General features: G+C 52.7%; 6 protein-coding genes across 6 annotated transcripts; 2 read left to right on the top strand and 4 right to left on the bottom strand.

Moving 5' to 3' along the window:
• Nucleotides 1–5,563: 5,563 nt before the first annotated feature.
• PHACADRAFT_191205 (uncharacterized protein) lies at nt 5,564–8,147 on the bottom strand (the record flags this gene model as incomplete). Its single annotated transcript, XM_007391419.1, has 9 exons — nt 5,564–5,632; nt 5,695–6,357; nt 6,450–6,748; nt 6,808–6,880; nt 6,934–6,987; nt 7,047–7,094; nt 7,147–7,554; nt 7,618–7,827; nt 7,890–8,147. 9 exons carry the CDS (start codon nt 8,145–8,147, stop codon nt 5,564–5,566), a joined length of 2,082 nt encoding a protein of 693 aa, XP_007391481.1.
• A 4,700-nt stretch (nt 8,148–12,847) lies between these two features.
• On the top strand, nt 12,848–13,166 carry PHACADRAFT_191204 (uncharacterized protein; the record flags this gene model as incomplete). Its single annotated transcript, XM_007391418.1, has 2 exons — nt 12,848–12,916; nt 12,978–13,166. The coding sequence occupies 2 exons, from the start codon at nt 12,848–12,850 to the stop codon at nt 13,164–13,166; spliced, it is 258 nt and encodes an 85-aa protein (XP_007391480.1).
• A 1,424-nt stretch (nt 13,167–14,590) lies between these two features.
• On the bottom strand, nt 14,591–15,725 carry PHACADRAFT_249002 (uncharacterized protein). The gene has a single exon (XM_007391417.1). The coding sequence runs from the start codon at nt 15,701–15,703 to the stop codon at nt 14,735–14,737; it is 969 nt and encodes a 322-aa protein (XP_007391479.1). The 5' UTR covers nt 15,704–15,725; the 3' UTR covers nt 14,591–14,734.
• Nucleotides 15,726–16,748: 1,023 nt separating this feature from the next.
• PHACADRAFT_249001 (uncharacterized protein) lies at nt 16,749–17,467 on the bottom strand. Its single transcript, XM_007391416.1, has one exon. The coding sequence runs from the start codon at nt 17,146–17,148 to the stop codon at nt 16,924–16,926; it is 225 nt and encodes a 74-aa protein (XP_007391478.1). The 5' UTR covers nt 17,149–17,467; the 3' UTR covers nt 16,749–16,923.
• A 1,252-nt stretch (nt 17,468–18,719) lies between these two features.
• PHACADRAFT_248999 (uncharacterized protein) lies at nt 18,720–21,126 on the bottom strand (the record flags this gene model as incomplete). The annotated part of the gene is made up of 7 exons (XM_007391415.1): nt 20,633–21,126; nt 20,209–20,576; nt 19,538–20,159; nt 19,438–19,485; nt 19,328–19,381; nt 19,205–19,277; nt 18,720–19,148 (listed from the first exon to the last, which is right to left on the bottom strand). Coding segments are annotated over exons 2-3 (947 nt in total), but the record flags the coding sequence as incomplete, so codon positions are not given.
• Nucleotides 21,127–21,404: 278 nt separating this feature from the next.
• PHACADRAFT_248998 (uncharacterized protein) lies at nt 21,405–21,817 on the top strand. The gene has a single exon (XM_007391414.1). It carries the CDS (start codon nt 21,445–21,447, stop codon nt 21,796–21,798), a length of 354 nt encoding a protein of 117 aa, XP_007391476.1. The 5' UTR covers nt 21,405–21,444; the 3' UTR covers nt 21,799–21,817.
• Nucleotides 21,818–23,114: the final 1,297 nt, after the last annotated feature.

Genomic DNA, 23,114 nt, shown 5'->3' with positions numbered 1-23,114 from the left:
GACAGACCGATACTGTGACGTTCTAGGGCGAATTGAGGCCACAAGATGTATGCCCACGTCTCAGTACAGACAGTGACATGAATAGCATGAAAGTGTCTCCTGCAGCAGCGCTGCACAGCGCGAAAAGCCATTGATGTGCCTGGGCATATCAATGTCGTCAGAAGTTAAGGGAGGGCAGCATGCTGCTGACAGGGGAGACTAGATTGATGAGCGCGGAGATGTGCGGGTCGTTGTGTGTGAGTGAGATCATGCGTTTGGCGATGGGGAGTGGGGAGGGCTGTGGGGCATGAGATGAAGGGGGAGATCTCAACGCGTGAGGTGTCGTGCAACTAATGGCTCTGTAGATTCAGCTCTCGCGACAGCAGTATACATGTCTTCGTGAGACCCGGCAAACGATGATCGTCTTCAGGTATCCGGAGCTCGACAAGCTTGAACGAAGGCTCTTAGCAGTATGTCGTCCGGCGACGGCAGAAGGGGTGCATTGCCCAAGTTCACGTTTCAACTTCTTGTGCTTGTGTCTTTTGTAAACCGCCTTGAGACCGAGCAGATGTGGTTTTCTCCAGATTTGAAAATACACCTTGTGTTAGTGCTTTATGAAGGCCTTGAATAATTCGAGCAATATTCATTATAATCTGTATGTGAACTGCGTCTAATTCAACATGCAAGCAAGCAAGTCTGAGGGCCACATACCAACGCCCCTGGGAAAAAATCGGAAAAGGTAACGAATATGAGATGGTCGGAACAAGCATGTCGCTAGGAACAGGCTTGAACGAGACGTGACAGTGGTGTTTTTGCCACATCGCCCACAGATGACTGGCAAGGTCATGAGTATTGTACGTGTCGGCACACGAGCACACACCTGGCGCCCAGACTCGCGATATGGGTGTCCACCATGAGGACGACAACTGTGGGAGATCGTTGGACTGGAGTGGACGACGCGGCTTGGGCTCAGAGCGCCTGAGGGCAAGGACGATGTTGGGCGGGGGTGCCACAGCGCGCTGACGTAATATCACTGTTTCAGCTGCCGCGTCCGGCCTTGGCGACGCGTTGCGAGCTGCTCTCACTGGTCTCCGCATCTGCTCAGTGGCCATCACTACCGCATGACTATCGGTATCCCAGCCAGTGCTGGCTGAACGTCTTCGTGATGCACCGTGCAGCCCCCCGAGTCGCCTCCACCAACGACTTCCACATCTCCCAGAGATTCGCGCGCATCTACCAGAACCCCTCGTTTCGCCGCACCATCCTCTCTCGCACTAATGTTAGTCGCTGCGTACACCTTGTTAATTTTGGCTGCGCAGTTAGACGCGTGTCGACCTATCGCATGGTATTGGCGACACCACTCTAAGTCGAGGTGGGTGACTACATTCACAACTAGATGGGTCGCGCACCGCAGCACTGGACACTCATTGGACATGTTGGACATGTTGAATGGAACGTTTGGAGCTACTGGGTAGATGGCGCATGGATGCTATGTACGCAGGTCTTTTAGCTTGGTCTCCTCTGGATTTGCTGACTAGTCAAACAATCCGACGTTGTCTTACCCTGTCTTCGCAGTCTCCCAAACAATTCAAGTTTCCAACTCTTCCGTCGGCATATATATCCGCGGGGTCATAGCAATCGTCACGAAGCACCACCATACTATTCGGTGGGGTTATTTGCGGCGAATTAGGGCTGTCCTCGGTGTCACTAGACACTGTAAGTCAACGTATATATACAGGGCCGCCAACAACGCATGATTTTCGATGACGAGAAGCGAGGCTGATGGTCTCGGATGGTCGGGATATAATTTTGTGAGTACGTGCTCGTGTCAAACACGAAGTCCTGACGCTAACCCAGGTTGCTTTCGGTAGCCTGAGAGCAGGCGCATGCGGACGGTACAAACAGGCCGCCCGAGGGGAATATGACAATACAGATCATGTACAAAATCTGTGCCATCATATCGTGGCTGCGCAATGCTGGCTGCGTGCTTACGATCTGTGCAGAAGGCATTCGTTCTCCGGCACGGACGTCACCCGGGTCGCAACACATACTCCCTATGTGTCTCCGCCTCGAAGTCTAGGGAAGGGTGCGCACAGAACCACCGACGTCCTCCTCCCGAACTGCCATTAAGACCTCCAGCACGAAGAGCCCAGCTTATGGGCGACCGTGCCCGGACGTAATCTCCAAGACGAAGACCAGCGACGCTACTCCTCCGTTGCATTCGCCGCTCGCGAGTACGAAACATCAATTACTATTCTGTAGCGCCTTCTGATGAACCCGAAGCGTTTAGAAATAAGCAAGACGTGGCGATGCCGCTCAGCATGCCGCGCATTTTGCGCGACGGCACTTCGATCATCTCGGCCATGTTCCGACGAGCACGGCCGTCGCGGTCGACATGTACTCGTCAAAGCGCAGCAGGGAGATCCTGAGTAACGATGCGTGCAGGCGGACGCCCGGACGGTAGGTTGATCTCGTGCTCCTGAAGTGACGGGTGCGTGAGTTTCTAGCAGATATTATACATGTAAGTCTGGTTCTATTCGGTAATCTACTATGTCCTTTCTGACTGGCCCGCGGGACAAGTCTGGGTACGTGCTGCGGCGTAATGCTGCCGGTGCGCGCTAGTGACAGACCCGTCCAGGCGGTGTTCTGGTAGTGCCGATACCGTCGTTCCGCTCCTTGGACCCGGAAAGCAGAAACGCCGGTATCGGAATAGTACCTTCTGCCTGGTCGTAGGCTTGGACGGCGAGAAATTTATATTTCGATCGCGTGCACGCCATTTCTCAGTCTAGCATCACCCCCGCCAGTCGTTACTCCCCAGGCCACCCCGCGCTTTCTCTTCGATCCTACGCTCGGCATACCGAATTCCTATGGTCCACCTCTCCATTCTCAACGCTTTTGTCCTGCGTCTGAACACGATACAGGAGCGGTCTCGCTGTCTACTATAAGAGACGGCGCCAGTCAAATCCCCGTGCGCGCTTCGTCGCTCACCTCGAGTATTGGTTCATCTTCCGGTCCTTTCTGTACTCAAGTGCGATCGACCGCGCTTGGGATTGTCGTGCACTGCGGTACGCTGGAGAAGGGGCCATGGAGACAAATGTTGATCGGCCGACGGTTGCGGAATATTGGGCTGTTCTTGGGGTGCGTTGCGTTGCGATTATACTCAAACCTGTACCAGTATAGATCGCTGCCGAAAATATTCGCCGCTTTTGACGGAGGCTCTGCGGTCCAACTGCAGGGACCGAGCGAATCATTGATAGGCACGTCGTACCGCGTCTCCGCCGTGCATAGCGCCCTTCTGACGGACTGCAGCCCGCTGCGGCTCCATATTGCCTCAGAATATTCTACGTCTGACCGCGGCGGACCCATACGGCTGTCGCTCCTTTCGTCGTCCTTCTCGCCGTGACAGCCCGCACCGTCACTGCCGGTGCCGACGCCCGCCAACGAGAAGTAAGAGATTGTGCCGCGTCGTACGCGCCCGACCTACCGCCTAAGCCCCATGTACGCACAAGGGAATGTACCTACGCTTGGTGAGGCTTGTAGTATGGGCATCGCCGATGAACCTCATGCCTTTGCTGCGATACGCCGGCTGACCACGTCGGACTTCACAGATATCCCTACAGCTCTCGCCATTATGCGACACGTCGACGTACATGCCTGTGGAGCTTGGCGTGGGTGAGACATTGCACTAGCTGGCCGATATGGTATTTGAAGTACTATTGTCTGTCTTCCCATGACAGACATACCCGGCAACACCTGCTCATCCCATGTAGTTCATGTTCATGCTGTATACCCGTGCAAATTGTTTAGTACATGTCAGATTTCCCCTACACACGCGCACTAGCGTGGCACATTCGGCCAGGCAGGAAATGATATTCTATCGCATGCGCACTACATCTTGAATATCATATAGTCTAGGAGGTTTTCCGATTCCCTTTAGAGAATTGGTTAACACACTGACTCAGAAGCTTTAGCCGCTGGTTCCCCCCCCCCCCCTATCGGACTCGTAGGTCCGATCCGAGTGATCCGAAGTGCACAGCGCCGTCGTTCTCAGCCTGGCGAGGACGTCTGCGAACGATTAGTACGAAACACCATCGTCTCGCAAGTCTATTCACGGTCGCCGCTCTGGTGCCGTACGGTGTGCTTTCAGCATCTCGACAAGCAGTCGTCTTACCACCAGGAACTGCTAGCCACCCACAGCGCTAGACCGGGTACACACGATGGTTTCACGCTGAGCGCAACCTACTCGGCACTCCACACCTCGATGAGTTCACCCACCCGACGAATGTGCTGACCACGAAACGTAGTGAGATGAACAGTGGGTGCGGCTGATCCAAGTTGTCTACGCTGCCAGTGCACGAAGGGGCCAGGTCACAGCGCCAGCGCCACTCACTTTCCATCGCAGAGTCTGACAATTCCTTGGTTCGCTCACGCTCAGTCCCAAGCCGCACATGCCGATCTACCCTCTGTGCATGCTCTCGAACCATGTGCTTAGCACCAACGGACATGTGAGCAACATCTGGGCTGAACCCCGCACATCATGGCATGTGGTGGCCCAATATCAAATTCCCGCCCGAGAGGGAACAAATTCGCCTGTCGGGGCCAGCGGTCATCCAATGATCCAAGTGCATGTTTGCTTGGTGCTTGTGTCCCAGATTTGATATATAACGTTGATAGCCTGGCCCATTTGTTTGAGCTCTCTCGCCACCTGCAGCACATCAGCCTCGGCTGCTACGTCAACTGCGCTTTTGCTGCCAGTGCCGTCGGCCTATTGCCTGCATAGCACTCTTGCACGCAGCTCAATCTCCGCATGCAGTACCAGCAGCTCCTTGAGGCCGACATACTTCCGCTTACAAGAAGTCGATCTTGGTTGCAGCTACGACTTGTACCACTGGCACTCTGCGGGGCTGTTTCCTTCAGTGGCGTCTCATTGCTTGGCCATCATCAGAAGCTTCCGAGGTCTCAGGCTGATTGATTCAATGCCCATTATGCACACTCCATTGTCATGCCTGCTGCCACCATTGTGAGGGCATTATCCAAAAGTATGAGAATACCATTGCTAATGTTGAAAATGAATAAGTTTGTGTTGGAAAATCCAACGGCGGGAAAGTCAAACGCTCTCAGGTGGGCTCTTACAGAAGGGTGCATTTCGGGCCTTCTGGCTGTCTACAACTGACATTATAGTCCAATATTCCTGGTAAAGGTGATTTCTTTGGGTATGACTGTGTGAAATGTGGGTATTTTGTGCAGAGGATGCACCCAGAGGCTACCGGCAGACGCTCGAATAAATCCTTTTTAAGATTAGAATTGAGGGAATTTTGGACCTTTTAATGACCTGAGGGACACTTTATGGACTAATGTGCCCTCGACAAAATACTCCATTTGGGAATAAGCAGGCACTCTTTGTGTGTATTATGGTGAAGTCACACTGGCACTCTTATTGCCATATGCACATCTGCACGAAATTATTTTGCTCCGGCAAGCTATGATACTATTCAATGTACACAATTGATTCTGTATTGCATACATACCTCTCATGATATAATATATACATACGGGCTTCCTTGGGGAATTGGCTGACACGGCGCTAGCTGATACCCCTCGAGTTGTGCTGCAGTCCACAAAAAGGTGCTGGCTGCCAGGTATACATTTGACACTACCGATTCCCCCGTCAGCTTCAAACTTTGCAAGAAATGACTGGAATCTTGTATCGAACACTTTCAATTCGCCTTTCTCATTGCCCAGAACAACATAGTCTCCGTCTTGGGAGTGTACCGCGAGAAATGCTCGCTCTGACAGCTCGAAGGCGTGACGGAGTTGGCCCGTCCGCGAGTCAAATGCGGCAACAGTCTTGTCCACGTCACAGCCCACCAGTACCTCGACGCCGTCTGGGGAGAAGGCCACAGGCCACGAGAGCTCTTGCGGGTGGTTGATCGTGAGAATCTCGCTGCCGGTCACCACGCTCCAGATCTTCACCTGACCGCGCAACGCAGTGGCTATGCGCTCTCCCTGAGGAGACACCCACCAAAAGTTCCCGCCCCGTATACCAGCGTGCAGTGTCGCGATATGTGACCATGTTTGGGCATCATAAATGATGACGGAGGGGCCTACTTGAGCATAAAAATACAAGCTGTTCGGAGGAAAGGCGAGCTTGTGTATGTCTTCACTAACGCCGATCGAGCGCACGCATGACCCAGTCGAGGCGTCCCAAATCTTTATGCAATTGTGGCCATGGGAAGCGGTGGCGATGAGTGCGCCATGAGGAGCATATGTAATGTCGATCACTGTCCCAGGGTGTCCTTCGAGGCACACAAGTGCATGGCCACTTTGAATGTCCCAGATAATCGCGCTCCCGTCGCTGAATCCGATACAAGGGTCCGGCTATTAGGAGAAAACGATAGCGAACTGGCCCCGCTTAGATAACCGTGATCTTGTAGGCGTTGAACTAAGAGGCTATCGGAGAGTCGCCATACGAGGATGTCGCTAGCACTGCCAGCGAACGATGCCGCAAGCAGCTTGCCGTCATAGGATGTGGCATAACATATGCTAGGCACGGATGGATCTTGAGAATCGGCGAAGACAAGATGCTTCGCTTTCAGGGAATGAGCCGCCGCTTCCGTGGGGCCGATGAAAACATGCCCGTCAATCGGCTGACCGGCACTGTCGGTGGTGATGTACGGCCAGTTCGCCATGTCGGACCTGGTAATCTTACGGCGTGCGACGGCACGTTCGCGCTCGTGATATATCACATCTTCCATGCACAGCGACCCAACTGCGCGTAAGAGTGCGGTGCTTAATAACAACTATCGCAAGACGATATGAGAGACTCACGCGTGCCATCAATGTTCACTGAAGGCTGCATTTGGCGAAGATAGCTCGCAAAATCCACTATCTGCTTGCCGCTCTGTGCACGTATGAATTTTCGCACTTATGGTGGATTCTGTGCACGACACGTACGATGATGCTTTCAACATCGTCATCACTTGCAACTGCAGTCTCGACACCAGACGTCTGTCATCATGAGTGCGACGTTTAGCGTAACAAATGCCACAGAGAGTCAGCATACATACCTCGAGTATGTAGGCAAGGAGGATATCCAGAGGATCAAGAACCTCATCCTACCATCTTGTCAGGTGGTGGTCCCTTAGAACACTGTGATTGATCACGTACATCGCCCTCAGCATTGACTATATTTGCGTCGCCCATATTCTCCGCCTCCGCCTCCAGCACAATGACACCCTCTCCTCCCAAACCATCTCTCGCGGCCCATGGATCAGGAAGTTGGTGGTAGCCTGCGCCGGCGACAACCTTCCGCGGCAGCATGAACCGCCTCCGCACCTTGAGCCGCTTCACGAGCACACACTGGTCTCTCCTTGTACTCCCCGCCTCGCGTTGTCCGTGTCGATGCATCTCTGGTCCGCTCACAGAACTCGAGTGCGACCCACCCATCTCGGCCCCTGCAATGCTGCCGGCACTAGCTTTGAGAGAGCCACTGAAGCTCGTGCTCGTGTTACTGAACGCCGCCGCCGCCCAGTCCGCCTCCGTCTTCACCCAGACATACACGACGACGATCTTCTCCTACTTAATGTCCTGACCCAAGTTGTGCTTCACGTACGCGCACCATTTGTTGTGGTTTCGGACGATGTATGCCTTGAAAACGTGACTTTCGAACAATGTCTCTGCGTGCGCCTCGCTTCGGAGCGCAAGAACCGCGCCCTGAGCTGCCTTACATGTGTAATCTGCACTGAGCCCCACGGACACGTCCACACCGGCCGTTCTGGAGACTGTCAGCGCAAAGATGCTTTCGAAGGTAGCCGGTCCACTTGCAAATTTGCTGATGCATTCACGCCCCTGCTTTCGACTCCGTGACTTCAGTAGTGGCGGAGTGCGAGCAGGCGGGGTCTTGGGTCGACCTGGAGCACATTTGGAGGCAGTAGCTCTATGTCCTCGAAAAGCGTCGGCCAGAACGTAACCTTCTTCTCGGGCGTAGACGTGTCGAGGTTGAAGAGCCGAATGAATGCCCCGTCGCGTATGTAGCCCACGTCGCCAATCTGTGGCTCGCCTGACCTGTGTGGCTCTGGGTACCAGAGGGCGTATCCGAGATGGAGCGTCTGGAGGCTGGACGCATAGATCTTGTCCGGGGCCGGCGACTGACGAAAGAGGCGGAACATATGAAATGAGAGGTGCTGGGGAGAGTCGAGACCGGTGACTCAGGTGTGGCGCAAGCTGGCAGGTCAGCGCAGTGGCGTGCATGCCATGGGATCGATGGAAAACTGGCGCCAAACCTCAAGCAGATCAAGAGCTCGCGTGGCTGCCGGAATAATGCTCCCTTTTAGTTGTCGCATCCGGCCCTGACCTCCGGACAACTCCAGCTGCGCCAGAGCCCAGGAATTGGGTCACTCTGTGCCTCTGTGTCTGTACCGATCACGGTGCATATCGGTGTTTAGTCACGTGGTCTAAGCGGAATGCCTCAATTAGGTACTCGTGGATATGGGTGCCAAGCGCCCATTGCCGATTCCCTTGTATAGTGCCATTGAGGACAACCATAGCACTGAAAATCAATATGATTTTGAACTGGTATACGCGGGTGCAAAAGATTCCCCTGCATAGTGCCATTGAGGACAATCATAGCACTCAAAATATCATAGCACTCAAAATATATATGATTTTGAACTTGAGACAACAGATGTCACATGCAGGCACAATATCAGCCAAACAGGAACCCTTCACCTCACCCAAGTCCAGGCTGACGCGATGACGGCTGTGGCCTCAGGATGGTTGGCAGCGCAGATGTCACGCAGCTCCAAATAAAGTGGTCGCCCTCACAATCAAATAGTTGTCTGGGTTAAGCAAAAATTGTTACGTACACTTGGTCAAGACAACTAGTTTATGATCAATGTAGAGTATGTCAAAGGGTGGATGGCACCTTGGCAACTGAAAGAGCCACAGCCTAGACCTCCACACCTCCAACCAATGGTGTCGGGATGTGGACCGTGTTCGTAGACAGGGCTGCCTTGTCCTTCGCGTTCAAAGGAGAACCTGAGAGAGAAGCGGTCACCAAAGCGACGCATGGACTGCGCGCAGTAACTGTCGTTCAAGCAGGTGGTGCTGGCAGCAGGTAAGATAGAAGCAGGAGGTCTGTCGAGCAGAATGTATCCATGTTTATGGTACTTGCAAAGGCTGCGCAAGTTGCTGGTGGTCAAGGGGCGAGAGGCTTTGACACTGACACCAGAGAATAACATGTAAGGGTACGCAACATCGAAGCTGTCCGCAGAGACATAGTTCATGACAGTTATGGAGTGGAAGAGTGCAATGGGCAAGGCAGCTTGTTTTCAGATGTTTGCAACATCAATGGTAGCAGGAGACATCGCACCTACTGCGATTGTCTGTGCGGTCAGAAGTCTACCATGGTATATAATTTTCAATGTTGTTTTTGCAGCCCACATCAAACAGGTGTGGCTTGCACTTGCTGTAAACTGTGGCAAGCAACGCTTCAGATGGTCTTCAGAGATATGGCAAGCGATAACACAATTCTTAGATTCCTTCATTGCAGGTTTGTTTACAGAGCACTACATGGTCAATATTTTAACAGCATATTCAGGAGCTGTTACCATCACTTTCGAGGACAAGAGCATGCTGGAAGTAGCCAACAAACCAGGTTTATTGTAGTGCAGCTACGAACAATTTTAAGCACTTGTACCAATGACAGCAACCAACTTACAGTCAATGCAATGTTTTGCACAGTGGAGATTGCCCAGCTGACACGCTAACAGGCTGGACCAAGAGCATGAACGGACCATATCTCGACATGCACTGTTTAGGGCTGACTGCCGGCAGATCTGTAACCAGAGCTCAGGGGAATCAGAACATGGGTCTTTCATTGGGCGGCTCATCTTTTTCCATGCAGTGGAGCGATTGTGCTCGCACCACCAATGCCTATAAGCTGGAGGCAGAGTGCACAGTCCTTTTTACTCCCCTTTTGCTCCGCACAAGGTCAGGTCTCCAGTTGTGATCTGCTAGTTCTGCAACGGCTAACAATACCTTGGTTAGTACAGTATACCACTCACGCACCATGCCTGTTGACACTATTCCCAATGACATGAAGGATATGGCAGCGCAAGCCATCTCTCATGAGTGTGGCATTCTGCTCTCTCTCGTGCGGTGAGGCCCTGACCATGTCACTCACAATTTTGATATCTGCTCACCAATTAATTTTTGGACCTTCATTTAGCTCTGAGGCACCTACACTTGTCCAATCATGGCCGTTGTTGAAGTTAATCGGTCTCGCAAGTGACGGTTCATAGGATGTTGTGGAGGGTGGTGGCCTGAAAGGCTCGGGTGCAGTGGGCCGGGAGTAGTAGATGGCCAGAAGCTTTGCTTACAAAGCCATGCCGTTTTCAGACAACCAAAAGCGCCCTAGGGACTGGAAGATTTTCCAGCAACATAAATGGTGAGGGGTATTTGTAAGCATTAAATTATGTATGGACATGTTTGATGCACCTTCGAGAGCAATAAATCTTTTAAATTTTGCGACACTCGTGGGATTCGAGTGAGCAACGGCGAGTTTGTTCATGCTTTGGAATTACACTCATAGGCACCAGTACGCAATATCAGGCTGGCGCTCGGGTGCCTGGTGCTGGTGAGGGGTAATTTTGTAAGCATTAAAATTTGTACTGACATGTTCTATACACCTTGAAGACCAATAAATCTTTTAAATCTCGCGACGCTCGTGGGTTTTGAGTGAGGAACGGCGAGTTTGCTTGTACCTTGGGAATTAGTCTCATAGGCGCCGGCTGGCACATTATTAGCGCAAGCTCGGGTTACGCAACATCAGGCTGGGGCACTAAGGCAAGCTCAGGTGCAATGGCTGATTGTCACGTGACTTTTGGGCATGCACGGTTCGGTCCATAATCTGATTCTAGGGGAATTGAAATATGGCGAGGTTCCATACCTGGAAGGCACCCCCCAATGGCTAAGCATTTGATCTGCCGGAAAATGCAGGTAGATGTATTCAGCTACTACAAGGCTATTACAATAGTGAGATGCAAGACAGACTACGAGCTGTGGGTTGGGTACAGATGTGAGCCGAGCGAACTAGCAAACAACACGCATATACTCCCATATCTGGCAATCATCCATGGCTGCGAGCAAGTTGCGCATCTTGAAATATGCCCACTCGGCATACTTGCAGTGGTCGAATCTGGTGAACACGTACCGAAGCGAATTGTTAGTGCGCTTGTCGCAGGCGCCTTAGCAGTTCATGATCCGGTTTCGGAGTGCGACAAGATCAGATTGTGGTAGAACTGTGCATATCGAATAGTGTATACCCACGTACTTGCAGCCAGGGCCTGTATGCCTTCCAAAATCCTTCAATTGCCTCGTTGTTGCAGGGCCCTTGAATCTGGCCTTCAATCCCAACAAGATTCGGGTTCAGACTAGTGTTTATACCAAACTGCCTCTTGTTAGTACCAATTTCATTCGGCCCTGGTGCAACTCACATCAGAAACTTCAGGATCTATGGCCATCTTGATGGCGGTAGTGGAATACTGGCAAGTGCTATGAGATGTCATGGACATTCAAGTTGGCCTATCTTCACGGCATTGAACAAACTGATTTTGTTGGGCGCCTCTGCGCCAGAACACAGCATTTGATTTTTGAAATTTCTGGGTCCTGGCCCACTCCATTGACCTCTGGGCAACTCCAGCTGTGCTCGCCAACCAGAGCGAGTCCGAACTGCTTCACTACAGTACTCTGCATTTATCATCGCTGTATAACTATTTTCACCCCAACCAGGCAGAATATTTTTGCTACGCGCCATGCGGTCCTTTGAGTTGTCTACAAACAAACCGCAGCTCAGCAATGTCTTCTGGTCACAATGTATGAGAAACTTTGCATTTTACAGGGATTCTTCTGCATTTCCTGGGACCTCCCACTTGGCCAGCAGCATTTTTGCTTGCGTCAGCGTGGGCGCGTCACATATATTTTGGCCATGGTGACTGTACGCTCTGCCCCTACCCCACGGCGTTGCTGGCTCCACTGTACCATAAGGCATGCACTCCATTTTTGTCTACATATCATGGGCGGCCTAAATCACCCTTTTGTCCAGCACTCAATCTAATATCTCTGTACTAGGGAATGTGAACATCCGCATCTAGATGGGCCTCACACCGCGGCTTCGGGCAGTCATCGGACAGTGTGGTTAGAAATGTTTGGAGCTTGCGTGAAGATGTGGGGGTTGTATTGTACGTACGTCGTTCAGTCTAGTCCTCTCTGCACTCGCTGACTGCTCAAATAGCCCGATGTTGTCTCTCGCATCTTTATCTCAGATGGTTCACGTCTTTGACTCTTCCATGAACATACATCCACGGCAGCAGGTCAGCTACCAAGAACTTGAAGCACTGCTGCTATCTCTCTCACGGTGGCCTGCATTGTATGTAGGCTGTCGTTGAGACCCTTGGATGGCGTGTCTTGATGCATCTGCACAGGACCAGTGACAATACTCGATTTCCCTGGCGAGACATGGAGCTGGCAGTCTTGGATGATTTGGGTTTGATTTCATGCGGACGTGCAGGTGTGAAATGCAAAAACCAAGTATTGACCCAGTCTGTCCTTAATAGCCTGAGAGCGCATGCATGCGGACAACACAAACAAAGCAAGCTTCCTGACAAGCAGAATCCAGACTATGTGCGAGACAGTGCACTAGGACTCATCGTACACTGCAGAACGCTGGAGAAGAGGCCATGGATAATTGCCAATGGTCGAGGTTGCGGAAAACCAGTGTTCTCCGGGTGCGTCACACTACAATCATCATCGATTCCCAGCGCACCGACCATGCCAGCACAGATCACTGCCGAGAACGTCCCTGCTTCCGATGAACAAAACTGCCGGAGGACTGAAGGGACTGGGTGGCAAATTACGTTTGTATTGTGTCTTGGTCATGGTTAGCACCCTTCTGACAAACTGCAGCTTGCTGCAGCTCTAATTTCGCTTAAAACGTCCAGTGCCCACCCACGGGTATGCATGCCGTCACCACTCTTTTCGTCACCCTTCTAGTCATTACGACCTGCATCATTGCCGCTGCCTCTGTTCGCCAACAAGAGATGCGACATTACGCCGCATCGTACACGCCTGACCTGCCGCCCAAGCTCACGTACGCAGAGGGGAACATTCCTATGATCGGCGAGGCCTAGAGTGCGGGCACTGAAGGTGAACTTTGTGTTTGTGCTGCGGCACGTTGATTGACCACATCAAGTTGCGCAGAGATTCTTGCAGCTCTCGCCATCGTGTGGCGCGTCAACCTGCACGACCTGGGGAACCTGATATGGGCAGATATTGTGCCGAACAGCCTGTGTGATCTCAATCACTTTATTCTACGTCAAGAGCCTGCTTCTCACAGGCGTCTGGGTTGATTATATTGTATATTCACGTATATTGGATTATATCAGTTTGCTTTCTCCATATATGTGTGTCAATAGTACATTCAGTGAGGCAGGCAATAATATACTACCGCATGCACATAATGTCATGAATATTACACAGTCTATGAGGTTTATCATGAAAGTTTATCAGGAGGTATGAGCTGCCAGGCGCAAATTGGACATCGTAGAGTTTCTCATCAGCCTCAAACTTGGCAAGGAATGCTCCAGACTTTGTGTCAAACATTTTCAGCTCACCACCGCAGTCGCAGAGGACAATGTGGTCTCCATGCAGAGAGTACACCATGGAATGTGCCCTATTTGACAACACAAAGACATGATGTAGCTGGCCCATCCGCAAGTCAAGTGTGACGACAGTCTCGTTTGCATCGCAGGCCGCCAGCACCTCAGCATTGTCTGGAGAGAAGGCCACTACGGTTGCCGAGCAGGCTCAGGTCAAATCCCCAAAACCCAAGTCCAGATCACAAAGCTAATGGCCAACCGCATAATGAGCGCCTGAGCACCTTTCCGCACACAAACATTAGTCTGGGTTATATATGGCATTTTTGGGCCTTTTGGATGTTACAAAAACATATAAGGTGCTGTATCTGTATACTCTGAGGTCAATAAAGGTAGTAGCGGGCCAAGGACCATTATCTGATCCAGACTTATTGAAGCGGTAATCAAGCGCCCAAAGCTTCGATTATCTTATCTAGAACCTAACCCTAAGTTGGTAGCACAATCTAGTGAGTACGGCATGACTTGTTCTCACTAGGTGATATTGATCATAACTAGGTTAGCAGCTGATAATATATATATTTAGTAAGATAGCTACACAGGAGGGCAAGGTCAAGCACACCTGCAACGACTCCAATGGCAAGGGGGGCCCAAGCCCCGATGCACTGCTTCTATGGAAAATGGGCGCCTAATGCCGCCATTGCTGTTCACCCCACTGCCTGCCCTGCAAACAATGATTGATATGCTTCATTTGACTTCTAACCTCGTATACATGCAATATTAATCGACTATTTATGCTGAAAATACTCAAATGTTCAGAGTAAGAGGTGCCAGTGCACTCGGAGGTTGGTGGTGTACAGCGGTTATCCAAGCGCTGATAGTATCAGATTTGGGTTTCTGACTTGGGTTTTGGGAATTTGACCTGAGCCTGCGCTAGGTGGTAAGTGCAGTTTTTTGGCTCGCATAACCAGCCAAAAGCTAGGCGAACAAGAACCTGTGTTTAACCGGTTTTCATTCGAGAAAACTTGGAGACAAAACTTCCTTTTCCACTAGTTTTGCGCGTTTCAGCCTCTTTTGGCCGATTTTGCACCAATTTATGCACCAATTTACCCCAATGTACAACCGGGGAACAATTGGTTCTTGTTTTCCCAATTTTGGCCGGGTTTCTTCAAGAAAAAAACCGTGCTTACCACCCTGTGCTGCTCGGCAACCGTAGCTACGGGCTCCGAGAACCCGATCTTTTGCGGGTGGTCGATCGTAAGAATCTGATTACCGGTCGCCTCACTGCGGATCTTCACTTGACCACGTGATGCGGCAACCATGCGGTCTCCTTGGAGAGACGTCGCCCAGGAACGCTGTTCGTCTGAACCTTGCTGTAGTGTAGTAACGTGTGTGTAGGTTCGGGTGTCATAGACGAGACAAGACCTGTGCAGCTCAATGTAGAGGCGCGAGCCGTCCGCAGAGAAGGCGAGCTCGGATTTTCGTCCACTGGCGCTGAACGAGTACAGATAAGCCCCGGTCGAGGCGTCCCAGATCTTCACAGATGTGCCGCCGTGTGAAGCGGTGGCGACGAATGTGCCATGAGGGGCATATGCGACAGTTGAAACTGAGCCAATGTGTCCTTCCAGACGTAGAAGTGCGCGACCGCTCCGAACGTCCCAGACGATTGCACTCTCATCTTCGGATCCCGAGATAAGGGTGCGATTATTGGGAGAAAATGACAAGGATACAACCTTGTCTGTATGACCCTGATGTTGTAGGCATTGAACCAAGAGACCGTCGGAGAGCCGCCACACGAGGATGTCGCCAGCATTGAACGATGCCGCGAGCAGCTTGCCGTCCACGGATAGGGAGTGGCAAAGACAGTGAACGGATGGTTCGCGAGAGTCGGAGAAGGTGAAGTGCTTCAGTGTCAGGGGTCGAGCCCCTGCTTCTGTGGTGCCGATGAAGACGTGCCCATCATCCAACCGACCGGCGCCGTTCATCGTGATGTACGGCCATTTCGCCCTGTCTGATTCGGAAATCATACGGTGTGCGACGGCGCGTTCGCGCTCACTGCTTATTACGTCTTCCATGCACAGCGAGCCGACTGCAAGAAACGTTGCGGCGCTTAGACCGTTTTCACGAAGCGATAAGAGAAAGACTCACGCGTGCCATCTACGTTCACCGGAGGCTGTACTTGGCGAAGGTAGCTCGCAAAATCAACCACCTGCTTGCCGCCCTTGAGTATATGTCAGTCTTCGAGTTCATGTTGGACGTTGCGTATAATATGTACGATGATGCTCTGCACGTCGTCATCACCTGCAATTGCAGTCTCGACGCCAGACGTCTGTCATCACAGGTTCGATGATTAGCGTGAGGAATAGCGCTCAGCGAGAGCTGGCTTACCTCGAGGATGTAGTCAAGAAGGATGTCTAGCGGATCAGGAATCTCGTTCTATGATCTCGTTAGCTCATGTCTCTCGCAAGTCATCGTCGTAAGCCACGTACCTCGTCCTCGACTTCTACTACGGTCGCTTCGTCCAAATCTCCCGCGTCCCGTGCCATGGCTCCTTCCCCTACTGATTCGCCTCCACCGTCTCCTGGATCCGGAAGTTGGTGATACCCTGCACCCGCGACGACCTTCCGTGGGAGTCCCGGCCGCCTCTGCACCTTGAGTCGCTTCACGAACACGGACTGATCCCTGCTCGCATCCGCCCCCGCGCCTTCGGACGTCTTCGTCGAGTGGCTCTTGCCTCGACGCTCCATCCTCGGACCCGTCACGGTCCTCGTACGCGATCCCCCCCCCCCCCCGCCTCGATCCCCACAACGCCGCCGATACGCGCTCTGAGTGAGGCTCCAAATCTCATGCTCGTGTTGCTGAAGGCCGTTGCCGCCCAGTCAGCTGCGGTCTTGACCCATCCGGTGACGAAGACGATGTCCTCTTGCTGGACGTCCTGGCCAAGATCGTTCCTGGCATATTCGAACCACTGGTCATGGCTTCGGATGATGAAAGTCTTGAGGTTGTGGTTCTCGAATAGTGTCTCCTCGTACGCCTCGCTCTGCAGTACTAACACTGCCCCTTGCGCTGCCTTGCACGAGTATTCCACACTGACGCTCGCGGACGCGCCTCCACCAGTCGTTCTGCGAATTGTCAGAGAATGGGTCTCCCGGGTGAGCAGATGCACTCACGCGTCCGCCGAGGTATGTATCTCCTTGATCTCAACTCCATGACTGCAATAATGCTTGGGAACGAGCGGGCTACTTCTCAAGTCGATGTCTAGTGCGCCTGGCGGTAAAGGCTCTATGTCCTCGTATTATTTCTTGAACCATTTGTACGTGACCTTCTTCTCGGGCGCGGAGGTGTCCAGGTTGAACAGCCTGACGAATGCGCCACGACGAGCGAAGCCCACATCGCCAATCTGCGGCTCGCCGGTGACATGCGGCTCGGGGTACCAGAGGGCGTGACCAAGATAAAGAGTGTCGAGACTGGATGAATAGATCTCGTATGGAGCGGACGGTAGGCGACGGAAGCGGAACATGGTGGGTGAGCGAGTATGCGGAGGGAGCTGTTAGAACGGGGAAAGCAAATCAGGTACACGGATCGATGGCGGAGAGCATGCCAGCGCCATGAGCATGATGGTTTCGCACGAGGAAGTTGGGCGGTCAAAACTTGGGTCATATACCAGTGGAAATTATTGAGTATACTGCCGAGCTGAATGAGCTGTGAGGAACTCGAAGCGATGCGTTGATGTCTCGATCCTAGTCATTCGGATTGTCTGGCCCCGGCTCAAACGAATGAGATGACGCAGAGCGAAGAGGTCGCGTTATGCGTGCAGGGGTCAGGTGTCCGAGCAAGTGGAGGCGGCAAGCTCGAGCAGCGCGAGTCCGGAATCCGGATATGGAGGCGGCGGGGTCACGTGTCCGTGCGGAGTCCTCGGTCCGACTCCGACCCGTGCCAGTACTGGCGCTTTCGACCTAAGAGCAACATCTCTGCTTAGCCTACGCCGGCCAAGCGATATTCGAAGAGTCTTTCCAGGCTGCTTGACTAGCATCCCCGTGTGCTAGTGATCATTGTTACCCCACAGCCATTTGCGCCTTAGCTAAACAAGCGTCTTCACTGCGCGTCGTCGACAGCAAAGCCGCACCTCCCAGTCACAGCGTACCTGTGACTCATTTCCCGAGGTTCGCCATGTGCTAACAAATCTTTCCATACCAAAAACATGCCCATATGCGTTAACTACGTCCGTACATGAATGCAGCTTTCACCCATGATATTCGTGTAGTATAGTCGGCTATCGCATCCGCATTACATCTTGGATATTACACAGTCTAGGAGGCTTGCCGTCGACATCTATCAGAATGGTCTGGCTGTCCGGCAGGAACTGAGTAGAAATGAGTGCCATATCAACCTCAAGCTTCGCAAGGAACGTCCCAGCCTTCGCGTCAAATACCTTGAGCTCTCCGCCGACATCGCCGAGAGCAAGGTAGGCGCCATCCGGGGAGTACGCCACGCAGCGTGCTTTACCGGTCAAGCTGAAGACACGGCGCTGCTGGCCTGTCCGCGAGTCGTAGGCGACGGCAATCCTGTCCGAACCACGGGCCGCCAACACCTCATTCCCGTCGGGAGAGAATGCCGCGGTGGGGGATGAGAGCTCCCCGGCGTGACTTTTGGCGTGATTAATCTTGAGTAGCTTTTCGCCCGTCGCCGCGTTCCAAATGTTCACTTGATCGTCCGATATGGTGACTATGCGATCCCCTTGCTGAGACATCGACGAGTATATCATCTCCCCGGTATCATGCTGTAGCGTAGTAATGTGCGCATATGTTTGGGGATCGTAGATGGGGCAGGAGCGTCCCACTTGAGCGTAGAGACACGAGTTGTTCGGGGTAAAGGCAAGGCTATACATGCCTTCGTATGCGAAGTTTTGCAGATCGTCGTCAATATTGAAAGAATGTAGGGATGTTCCGGTCGAGACGTCCCAAATCGTCACGGATGTGTCTATGTCATAGCATGTGGCGATGAGCGCGCCGTGGGGAGCATATGCGACCTTGGTCACTGGTCGATTGGGTCCCTCCAGACGTAGAATTACGCTACCGCTCCGAGTGTCCCAGACAATAGCGCTCTTGTCGTTGGATCCCGAGACAAGAGTATGATCTTTGGGGGAAAACGAGAGGGAGTATACGTTGTCTGTATGACCATGAGAGTGCAGGCGTTGAACCAAGAGGCCGTCGGAGAGTCGCCACACGAGGACGTCACGACTTCTGAACGACGCTGCCAGAAGCTTGCCATCGGTCGACAGGGTAAAACATTGACAAACGCGGGATGGATTTCCAGGATCTGAGAGAACGAGTTGCTTCAGCTTCAGAGGCCTGACCTCCGCTTCCGTGGGACCGACGAAGGCACGCCCATCCTCCACGTGACCAGAACCGTGAGGAGTGATGTGTGGCCAATCGACCAAATCAGACGCGGTGATCGTGCGACGCGAGAAAATGCGTTCTCGCTCATGGCATATGACATCTTCTATGCGCAGCGATCCCACTGCGCGAAAAGTTGTTGCTTAGATTTAAAGCGCCGCGAGTAAATATGAGACCCACGCGTGCCTTCAACCTCCACGGGAGGCTGCATCTTGCGTAAATAGCTTGCAAAATCTACTACACAATTGTCGCCCTGAGTAGAGATTAGCCTTCGCTTCATTAGAGGATGTGTAGCGCACATACAACGATGCTTTCGACGTCTTGATTACTTGCGATAGCAACATCGGCATCGGTAGTCTGTTGGCGAAATTATCGGGCTTAGTATGGTCAACAGAACTGCTGGGGAAACTCACTTCGAGTATGTAGTCGAGGATTATATCGAGCGGGTCGAAAGGCTTTTCCTAATATTTTATTGGCTAATGCGTCTCGTAATACGCCGCAATCAACACGTACCTGCCCGAGGTTCAGGATGTCTACCTCATCCAAATCCTCCAACTCTTCCAACGCAACCCCCTCCCCTTTCGAGGCACCTCTCCCGTCTCCTAGATCTGGAAGCCGGTGGTAGCCCGCACCCGCGACAAGCTTCGGCGGAAGCAACAGTCGCCTCAGCACCTTGTAATACTTCAAGAAGATGCACTGATCTCTCCTGAACTCTGCAGAGTGGGAACCGAACGTCTTCGACGAGTAGTGTTCAGCGTGCCGATGCATTTTCGGACCCATCACAGAGCTTGTGTACGATCCACCCACTTCCACCCTGGCAACGCCGCCGACATGGCCTTCGAGCGAACCGCTGGAGCGCGTGCTTGTATTGCTGAATGCAGTCTCCGCCCAGTCTGCCGTGGTCTTGACCCAGCCGCTAACAACGACGAGATCTTCTTGCTTGATGTCAAGACCGAGGACGTCCTTTGCATATGCGTGCCAGGCGCGAATATTCCGAAAGATATACTTCTTGAAAATTTGGTTCTTGTATATCGTCTCGGCGTGAGCGTCGCTCTTCAGCGCAAGAACTGCGCCTCGTTCTTCCTTGCACGTGTAGCTTGCGCTGAGGCCCACAGATATGTCAACACTAGCCGTCCTGCACGCCGTCAACAGAAGGTGTGGCACAGATGAGCTAGTATACTCACACATCTACTGCAGCGTGAATATCCTTTCTCTGGACTCCGTGGCTGCAATAGTCTCCAGGAAGAAGAACTCGAGGCCTAGCGTCGGTCTTCAATACGCCTTCAGGCAAGGGTTCGGTGATCTTGAAGGGCGGGCGAGGCTCCCAGTACGTGACTTTCTTGTCAGGCGCGGAGGTGTCCAGATTGAACAACCTTACGAACGCTCCCTCAAGTATGAAGCCTACATCTCCGATCTGCGGCTGCCCAGACCCGTGCGGTTCGGGGAACCAAAGGGCGTGGCCTTGATTAAGTGTCTGAAGGCTAGAGGCATAGATCTCGTCCGGAGCCGTCGGTCGACGAGAATTGCGGAACATAATGTGCGGTGAAGAAAGCTGCGGTACAAGTTATGGGATTGGGGACGGCGATGGAAAGCGAGTGTGTGACATACACGGTGTGAGAATCAGTGAGATTGGTGATCACCAGTGGGAGAACTCTCATGGCTATACTAGGCTTGATAGCTTCGCACGAGAAACGCGAACGCTTGGACATTGAGTCGATGAATGGTTCAGTGCCCAGGAGCTATCCGAAGTTATGGCGACCGGTAACCGAGACGTAACGCACGCGGAATATACGCCGCACAAGCGGCACCTGTTTCGTCAAACACCCAAGTGCATGTTTGGCTAAACTGGCAGCCTCTTATGGGTTGACGTATTAGTGTTCGTGTATAATGTGGATGTGAACACAAGACGAGGGCATCCTTTTAGAGCAGCTAGCGCGCTTGCGTGCGACAAGCCATTGATGAGACCCCCAATGGCAGCCTTTAGTCGAGGGCCTGCGTAAAAGAATATGATAGCTGAGTGTTCGCAAATTCTTTATGCTACCTGCCTCGAGCAGCGAGAGGACGCGGCTGGATCAGAGAGAATGCAAGCAATGGGTAGACGACTCGACGGCGTTCATGGCCGGTAGGTCAGTAGACGCAAATACAGGCTAAACTGTGACAAGCGTCGACGCACGGGTGACGCGTTTTATTTCAAAGTATAAAGCATCAAGCATGAATGCATGATGCATGATGTCAGAAGAGACGATGTTGGAGGATACGTCGTGGGGTTTAGTGCACGCGCGACTAGGTGTAAATTCAACTTCAAATTCGGGCGTCCGCGACCTCGTGAGAAATCACAGATACATATAAGCGCCGAAGCTCATCGATACTCTCTCCAGCTCGCGCTGTGCTTCGCCCTTGGTCGACTGGTCTCAGACATTATGCGCTTCTTCCAATGGTTCCGTCCGCCTTCTGCTCCAGATGAGATCTATTCGTCCAGCCTCGAAACGCTTCACCTAGGTCGCGCCCTCTGGTACCCGGAGCCGCATGCAACGGGGGAGCCGCAGATTGGCGACGTAGGCTACATACGCGAGGGTGCGTTCATCAGACTATTCAACGTAGACACCTCTGCGCCCGAGAAGAAGGTTACATTTTGGCCAATATCGTTTGAAGACATAGAGCCTTTGCCCCCACATGTACTCCAGATTGATCCCAGGCGTCGTCCGCTCGCTCCCGACCATTATTGCAGCCACGGAGTTGAAGCTACGAGGGTCCATGCTTCGGTGGATCTGTGAGTGAATAAGCTCGCTCGGGAGCGCTTTTCACCAACAGCTAGCAGAACGGCCGGTGCAGGCGTATCTACGACTTTGGGCGCCAGCTACACGTGCAAGGCAACGCAGGGCGCAGTCCTTGTGCTCAAGAGCGAAGCGCACGCCGAGACAATATTCGAGAATCGAGTTCTGGAGAGTTATATCATCCGAAACCATGACAAGTGGTACGCATATGCCAGGGACGTCCTCGGCCATCGCGTCAAGCAGGAGAATCTCGTCATGGTTAGCGGCTGGGTCAAGACCGAGGCGGACTGGGCGGCAGCTGCCTTCAGCAACACGAGCACGAGCTCCGGCATATCAGTTGAAGGCCATGTGGGCGGCATTGCTGGACTCGGAGCGGGCGGTTCGCACACGAGCTCTGTGACAGGTCCGAAAATGCACCGACACGGCGAGCATTACGCGGCGGACACATCTGCTACGCGCCCTGCAGATACGAAAAGAGACCAATGCGTGTTCTTGAAGCGTTGCAAGGTGCTCAGGTTACTGTGGCTTCCGAGGAAGGTCATCGCGGGAGCGGGCTACCACCGGTCACCAGATTCGGGAGACACGAGGGGCGCTTCAGGAGAGGAAGGAGTCGTGACGCAGGAAGTGGACGATCTTGAAGTAGAAGGTGCTCAAGAATGGGAGGGCGAGGTATGTGCTTTGTGACCATATGCAACCAGATACGCGAGCTGATGAGTTGGCAGGGCGAGGTTCCTGATCCGCTGGACATCCTTCTGGCCTATATACTGGAGGCAAGTCTGCTAGGCAGTATCATTCACTACACTAAACAAAAGTGCCCTGAGGATAGACTACCGGTGTAGAGACGGCCATCGCATGCGACGAAGACGTCGAAAGTGTAGCTGTATGTATTCTTTGCATCTCCTGATTGACTGAAAGCTCACTGCCTCTCAGGGTGGCAATCGGGTAGTTGATTTCGCGAGCTACCTTCGCCGAGTGCAGCCTCCAGTAGAAGTTGACGGCACAGGTGAGCTTCTCATCTTCTCATGGAAGCAATGTCTAAGCATACCAACCTCTCGTGCAGTTGGATTTCTATGCATGGAACACACGATATCCCGCGAGCGAGATCGCGCTTTCGCGCCTCGCGCCATCACGTCTTTCGACTTAGCGGATTGGTCAAACCTCACCTTCGAAGGCGCTGGTTGCTTGAGCGACCGGGGCGTACTTATTGGGCCGACAGAAACGGGCGCCCGACACCTGAAGACGAAACAACTCACCTTCTCTGATCTTCGAAAGCCATCCAATGGATGCAATTGCTTTTCGCTATCAGCTGATGGGAA

This window comes from Phanerochaete carnosa, assembly GCF_000300595.1.
Source record: "Phanerochaete carnosa HHB-10118-sp unplaced genomic scaffold PHACAscaffold_2, whole genome shotgun sequence".
NCBI lineage: Eukaryota > Fungi > Basidiomycota > Agaricomycetes > Polyporales > Phanerochaetaceae > Phanerochaete > Phanerochaete carnosa.
This window is presented reverse-complemented; position numbering and strand designations above follow the sequence as displayed.